Below are 7,733 nucleotides of genomic sequence, written 5' to 3' on the forward strand. Positions count from 1 at the left end.
TGCTAAGGACCCTCCGATGGGGCTGGTCCTCGGGGCATAGGTTGCCTTTATGTGAATTATTAGAGTAGTGGAATTATTAGAGTAGTGGAATTATTAGGGTAGTGTGGAGCTATTTATGGGGGCGCTATCTAAACAGGGTACTGTCCCTAACTAGAAAATAATAAAGGGATCCTTAACATATACTAAGCATATATAGATTATTAACACTATTCACAGTGAGGTCTCTCACATGCAACGCTGGCAGCAACTGGACCATCTATAACCTTCTCCCTCCTATATATTTTGTGCTATTATATCACTATCACTAGGCACAAGTGGACAGAGTTATAATTCTGCCTATTCACTCTGCGCCATGTGATAGGGAAAAGTAAGTTATTCTGTGTGGGTCCAAAATGTTAAACCTCTAAGCCAATAATAATCACAAAGGGGGGTTACATATGTAATACAATTACAGTATATGTTGCTCTGCTGTACAGTATATTATATTTCCCTTCAGAGAGGTTAAATTGACAATCAATGTTTAAAGATGCCTACATACCATATAATATTGAATGTATACAAAACTATCAACAATATATTCAGTCAGTAATATATCTGGAAACTGTGATCTAGCTATTATAGGCAGAAGTTCTAAACCAAGGAAATGCAAATGGTAATGAATAACCCCATTATATCTGCTCAAAAAGACATAACATGGTACAGTACACCCAGCTGTGAGGAAGCCTTTGCTTTGGTGGTTTAGAGAATTATCTCCTAAACGTATGATTAATGGTTAGATTGTACTACATTTGAAGCAGGAACACCATTCTCTCAGTGTTTACTTTGTATTCACCTATTCCCATGTTAGTGCATATTTGCTGCATTAAGCTTATCATTGTAGAGCCCTTCAGTGGCTTTATAAATGAAAATTTACAATGGTACGTACAATAAATGAAACCTTAAACAATTGTAAATACCCAACCCAATTGAGACAGCTGAATTTACTAGATAATGTCTTCCTAAAGTAAATATTGTAGCAATCAATGCAATCAAATATTATTATATGATCAAAGCACAAGATCACAAGATCTGAGAAGAACCTGTGTAAGCAAACAAACCCATAAGTTATTTTTAAATAGTATTTAGTATACAATACTTTAGTAGGTAATCATTAAACCCATATATGTTTAAGCTTGGTCAACTGGAGAGTCTCCATGTGATTTTCTGTTTTGCATCGTATGTTCTGCGGGGCTTAAGTTAGTCCCTTTATGTGTGTGGGCTAAAATTCCACCTTCCTTTAAGGTCAGTTTTTGTTGCTTGTATATTTCATGAGAATATATTAAACAGTGTTCATTCCAAAAATATTAGAGAGCAAAATAGGGGTGGCACCCGCTCAACCTAGTGTGACCGCTAGGTTGACTGAATCAGACTGGTGCAATAGGGCAAGGAGACTAATCAAAACACAGAGAACACTGTATGATGCAAAGACACAATGCATACAGATAAGGCCCTATTAATGCACTCAAAATCTGAGTGGTAGGTCACCCTAGTAAAAAAGCAACAACACAGGAATAATCTGAACCAAACCTATTAATAGTATTAAAGTATGCTTTATGAAAGTTGGTTAAAAAATGGTACCAGAATAAATGGTGAATGGAATGAACCGAATACAGTAAGTGCTATTGGGGCATTTGGCCAGATTATCTGGCCAATTGCCTCAATAGCACTTACTGTATTCGGTTCATTCCATTCACCATTTATTCTGGTACCATTTTTTAACCAACTTTAATAAAGCATACTTTAATACTATTTATAGGTTTGGTTCAGATTATTCCTGTGTTGTTGCTTTTTTACTAGGGTGACCTACCCCTCAGATTTTGAGTGCATTAATAGGGCCTTATCTGTATGCATTGTGTCTTTGCATCATACAGTGTTCTCTGTGTTTCCAAAAATCTTACACAGAGGAAAACTAAATGTTAAGAGTAGTACCAGTGTCATTCTGCTAGTAGACATTAAAAAACATTGCATTTTGCAAAAACTTCTTAACAAGAACTCACATAGTACAATATATTGAAGTCACTACTAAAAGTAAGTAACCATAATTTCAGCATCATAGCCAAATAGATGAAGTACCAGATTCTGGAATGCACAGTTCATTTGGTTACGGATCAATAAGAATTACCTTGAATATCTGGGTATTTCATCATCAGAAGAAGAACCCAGCGAAGGGTGGTAGTTGTTGTCTCCATTCCTGCAGAAAGAACATTTCTTATAACACTGGTCAGGCTTTCATGATGGAAATATGATTGAGGGTTTCTTTCCTCCTGAAAATTAGAAGATAAGTAATGCATTGTTACAGTATTTATTTCCAGTTTATGTCATGTGACTGAAGACTCTGTGCCCAAATAGAAAGTGAAATACAGAAGGTGTATTTCTTACAAAATGTCAAGCCGTGGCAGGAAGGTTTAGTGTGTCAGGCAAACACATTTAGAAGTTAATAGTATTGTGTGATAAATCAATCTGTTGTCCAATTAAGTGTTTGAAGCAATTTGAGTAATAATTAAATACATTATTTAATAATGGAGGGTCTGATGAAAAAGATTGCCAAGGTAACAAACCCTGAGGTTATGTTAAATGTATGGAAGGAACCTCAGATCCATGGTTTCAGGCTCAGGATTATGTGACCACGCCAATAATGGAAAAACACCTTTCCAAATCAAAGTGAAAGAATGCACGATTTTGCTTCCCGCTGGATAGCGGAACAGTATACATTCATAAGTGTGCAAAAACAGAAGTTAGAAGATAAAGGGAATGGTTCAAAAAAAATAATTGACATTCTTAAAATCACTGAAAACACTGCTGATGCCGCAGTGGGAGTAGGAAAACAGCTAACACAGTTGAAAAACAGGGAACTTTGCATAGATAATAAACAGCTTGTGCAAAGGATGAAATATAACTAGGAGACAATTAGGTCTCCTGTCTTCCAGCTATACAGAAGCTGAGTATTCACACTGTATAAAAGAAAAAAATAATTTAAAGAACAGTGTTATGATAATATCATGAGATTTTAAATCTTTTAACCAATCTGGTCCTTAAGGGGTTAATATAGCTACTGTTTAATTTAAAAAATACAATATATTGGGTTTCTGACAGGTCAAGACTCTTCCTGGGTTTCTCCAGAGCTTCAAATAAGACTTTATTGGTGGGTTATCACTTATGGCCCACAAAAAGTACAAGATGTGTTGTATGGAGCAAATAGAGTCTCAAGAGGGCATTTGTTTTTTTCCAGAGATGGGATTAAAATATGGCTCTCTTGATAACTATAACTTTATAATCAGGACCCTTTCGAGGTACTTTCAAAGGCATTCTCTAGTGAGTTCTGCAATGATCAGGGTGCGTGGCAAATACAATTTTGAACCAAAGAGTTTCTTTATTAACAATGAGAATATCATGTGATGTCATCTATTCTGCATGATAACAGTTAAATCTCTGCAATCATTGCAAAAAGTCAAACCTAATCATAGCTATGATTTCAATTGAGTAAGGGGTTAATATTAACTCATTGAATGTACCTTACATAGGAGAAAGTTGAGTTGGCAAGAGTAGCCATGTGTTTTAACCCTGGTTGCATATCTAAGTCCCGTGATCACTTGTGTGCTACTTGTGACAGATGGTATATTGGGACTGATGGAAGGGAGATATTGTTAATTTGAGGGACCTTTGCGATGGTAAATAGTGGACCAGCTTGCAAGCTGTGTATTAACCCTTGTCTCGAATACAGGTCACATGCTCACAGGTGTGCCATATGTGACAAACAGTTAGGAAATAGGAATAGTTAGGAAAGAGGAATGCTGCTGTGGCTGCTTTTAATGTGCCTCAAATTGAGGAAAGAGATATTTATGATATGGATTGGGATGTTATAGAAAACGTATTGGTGATTGCGAGACAGAGTATGACCATGGGTTGTCAGTTGAAATAGGGGCCATTCTAACAAAGTGCTAGATGGATGCACAGGGACTTACAATTTCAGAAGCCACTGTATGTCGTTCACCCTCTAGGTGGGAAACTGTATGAAAATGAGGCTGGTGTTTTTGTGTGTGCTTAAGGCATTATGGGCCACACCTTCCCAGACTGCTACATGTGTCAAATGAAATGTCAAATTGATGATGAAAAAATTTATAAGTAAGACTAAATTTACTTTGACGATAGATAATTTCAAGTTGCGGTGATATGTATGAAAGTACTTTATATAAGACACTTACCTCCTTTTGCCGCACAAGGAATGCATCAATGAAGTTCCTCTGATCATTTTTGTCTAAATCCTGTATATGTCTGACATATATACTTTTAATTAAAGCATCTAGTTCTTTCGCCTTGTTTAGAACAGATTTGTGACTGCCAGGAAGAAATCCAAGAACTGGGCAGAAATTATACAGCTGGAAAACGGAAATAAAGCAGTAAAAACAATGAAAACTAGTGTAATACATTACATTTTCATAGAGTAAAGATTTTATTTGTCTCTGCCTCAAGCACTAAGAGTTCAGGGTTAAACAAGAAGAAAAAATGACTTTGCATGAGAAGATGAGGAGCTCTGAATGAACCCTGGCCTTATCCAGTGTGTGTTACTGCACTGTTATAAGACTGTTTAGATTAAGAAGACGTTTAAAGCTAGGTTTAACCTATGGTTAAATATGGTTCAGGTTAACCTCTTTATCGTTAAGCTAAAAGTAATCTCAGTTAGAGTCTGAAGAGGATCTGCATCAAAGAAAGGAGGACTGAGACTTCTGGAGATTCCAGATCTACAACTTCATGGTTCCAGATCTACAACTTCAGGACTGTTTCCAGGAAACACGGATATTCATGTGAGTCACAGGAAGGATTCCTGCACCTTCTATTTAATTAGTTAGGGAATTTAGTGGGTAAATCTACAGTATGAAGGTGTGTAACAAAGTTTGGGACCCCATGCACAAGAGGAATCCCTTATTGCCCTATGGACTGTGTAACTACACCCTCTAAATTGTAAGCTATCAGTGGCAGGGCTTTAATTACCACTTTGTATCTGTTTGTTCATGTTATCCTCACTTATAACTGTATATTTTTTTGCAATTCATAACTCTGTACCCCATTGTAGCGCGCTGTGGATTACGTTGGAGCTTCGCAAATAATCAATAATAATGTTAAAATAGTAGCACCAGGGATACTTTAAGCACTGCGCATAAATAAATTAAGGTCTAAAAGAGTTTATCATATTAAATTACCTCGGGACTCAAATACTTAATTATTTTTCTGGATACAAGGTTTAATATTATTTTATATATTCTGCGTACAGTCAGAAGCATTAACTGACACTATTGTATACTTTAAAAATGTTAATGAAAAAATTTGTAATCTATGGTGATAAAACTGATAACCATAACATTGCATTCTGTACAGTACATGTCAGAGGAAGATGTTTACTTCATCCTACTAATTCTTACTTAATACTTTCTATAGTATTTGCTTAAGTAAAACATATCTGCAACATTTAAAGTACCGAAGTTACAGAATTGTTTTAATGTAACTTCTTATGGAATGCTGCAAAGTATTAAAATGTTTAAGTCTGAAACAATTTAAATTGTCTCCATTATTCATACCATTGTTTCCAACAAATTTGAAAGAAATTCAGTAATCGCGTGGACAGGGATAGGAGCAAAACTTTGGTCAAAATGTTAAATATTACACGTTTTTAGTTTATGCTGGTGTTGTAATTCTTCTGTATGTGACTACTCCAGCCATTCAAGCACCCATGGCAGTATTACTTGAATTTGAGTGAGTTCTCCATTCTGACTCCTGTAGCAACAAATTCTGAATCCGTGCAATAAATGTATCTTTTTACATAACACTGGTGTGGAAGCTCTGAAATAGCGAGTTTATCAAAGATAAATGGAATCTGAGAGCAGGACTTAGAAAGAAAATTGCATTTTTCCTGCATTGGATTGATGCTGGGAGTCTCCGGAGCTGATACACATTAATACCAGCTCCGGAGACCCCCGGCTTCAATTCTATGCAACAAAAATACATTGTCGGTAGCGGGGTGGGTGAAGGGGGTATTTGTCCCATCGTGGGTGTTTAGGCATTGCGGGGGTTGTTGAGGGAGTTAATCCCTTCATTACCTTAGCAGTTTCTACTGGCAGCACCCATGATAAGGGTTCAGCAAGGCCTACAGGGTCCTGTAACCTGTCTGGTCCTTGGGATACACCACCCCTGAACTGATGTCATACCACCTCAATCTCAGTTCCTCCTGACGAGCTTCCTCCATGAATTCTCCTGGTGCCCACCAGTAATCCACAATCCTATCTTGTCTTAAGTTAAACCTGGTACGATCTAGCCAGGCCTCATATCCCTCAAACTTGGGGGCCCACCACCTGGTTTCCTTAACCTCCTCTGGTACCGCTACGGGACCCTCGCCTTCCTCTAACTCTCCCCCGGAGGATATCCCTGAGGTACCCGTTGATCTCGAGTGGGTACCCAGCCTTTTGGGCCTACTGGTAACCTTGACACTGATAGAGCTGGGGCAATCACTCGAAACAGATACCTGTCGCGTATTCCTTCCCCTACCTGACCCGTCATCGGACGTGAAACATTCCCCAGAGTCCAAGTTCTCCCCAGTCCTTTCATCGGAGGTGGTTCGGTACTCCCCAGACAACCCTTGGCTCGATGGTGACCCGTAGGAAAAGGTAATAGGGGTCAGGGTTTTAACTGTGGCCGGGGGTTGGGCATATGGGAATACGGCAGGTATCCGCGGGGCTACGACCCGCATCTCTTCGCTACCTGGCCTGGTGCCATCGGACTGGCCATGCGGTTCTCCCGTCTCACTGCTCCCAGGCATCCGCAGGGCCTGCCAGCTCTTCCCTGATCCAAGCGATCTGTTACAGCTACTCGGTCGTGAGGACGCCGCCATCTTCCATCCGACTCCGCTGTGCCCACCGGAAGTGATGTCCTGGATCTTGCGGGACTCGCCACCGCCATCTTGCGTTGGGTTTCCAACCGGAACCTCTTCCTCCAGAATGACATCCGCCGCCGGAAGTGATGGTTCTGCTCTCCGCTCCGCCATTTTGGACCTTCCGCGCCGCGCGGATCCTCCATGCTTGCGGTCGCCATGTGGTTTCGTTTTTTGCGGTTATTGTACATGGAGCTCCTCTCTGCGGGGCAACTGCCATACCGATACAATAAAGATTGCCCGATGCACCACCTTGTGTACCTAATGTAGGTCTGACTCGTGTTGCACTACCTCAGGCTAGGCTCACTCTCTCTGTGTATGCTTTCTCTCTTCTTTCTCTCCAGTCTGTGCTCTCAGCGGTAAGTGATCTGGAATGGGCTAGAGTACTCTGGCTTCTCCATGCAGTACTTGGACATCTACCTACTCTTGGTCAGTCTAGCGCTTCCTGACCTCTGTTAAAAGGCTATCCCTTTAGGCATCCTACCAACTAGCTCTACTTCAAGGTGACTAGAACAGCTATAGCCCCTCTCCAGACCCACTAACTCCTTCTAGGCTCCCAGGTCATCCCTTTGGTCTGACAACTCCATCAGGCCCCCTGACTACCCCTGGGTTCCGTCCCAACACAGCACTGACTGGCAGCATACACTCTCCTGTTTCCCAGTGTGCCTAGCAAAAGTCTGTCCTGTTGACAGGTATCTCAGCAGCGCTTCCAAATGTAATGGTGTTTCTGACCTGGCTGACCCCACCAATCTCACATTGGCCCCTGTGTTCTAAC

The 7,733-nt window shown here is 40.1% G+C and overlaps 1 protein-coding gene across 1 annotated transcript in view; it reads right to left on the minus strand.

Annotated features, from left to right (window-relative positions):
- LOC142493877 (cytochrome P450 2K1-like) overlaps positions 1 to 7,100 on the minus strand; it is a 38,280-nt gene extending 31,180 nt beyond the window's left edge. The window contains exons 1-2 of the mRNA XM_075598570.1: positions 4,242 to 7,100; positions 2,162 to 2,303 (exon numbers count right to left, since the gene is read on the minus strand). Of these exons, the coding sequence (XP_075454685.1) occupies positions 2,162 to 2,303; positions 4,242 to 4,466 (367 nt within the window). The 5' untranslated portion in view covers positions 4,467 to 7,100. The remainder of the gene's footprint in view (positions 1 to 2,161; positions 2,304 to 4,241) is intronic.
- Between the last annotated feature and the right edge of the window lie 633 nt (positions 7,101 to 7,733).

Source organism: Ascaphus truei, chromosome 4 (genome assembly GCF_040206685.1).
Source record: "Ascaphus truei isolate aAscTru1 chromosome 4, aAscTru1.hap1, whole genome shotgun sequence".
NCBI classification, from domain to species: Eukaryota; Metazoa; Chordata; class Amphibia; order Anura; family Ascaphidae; genus Ascaphus; species Ascaphus truei.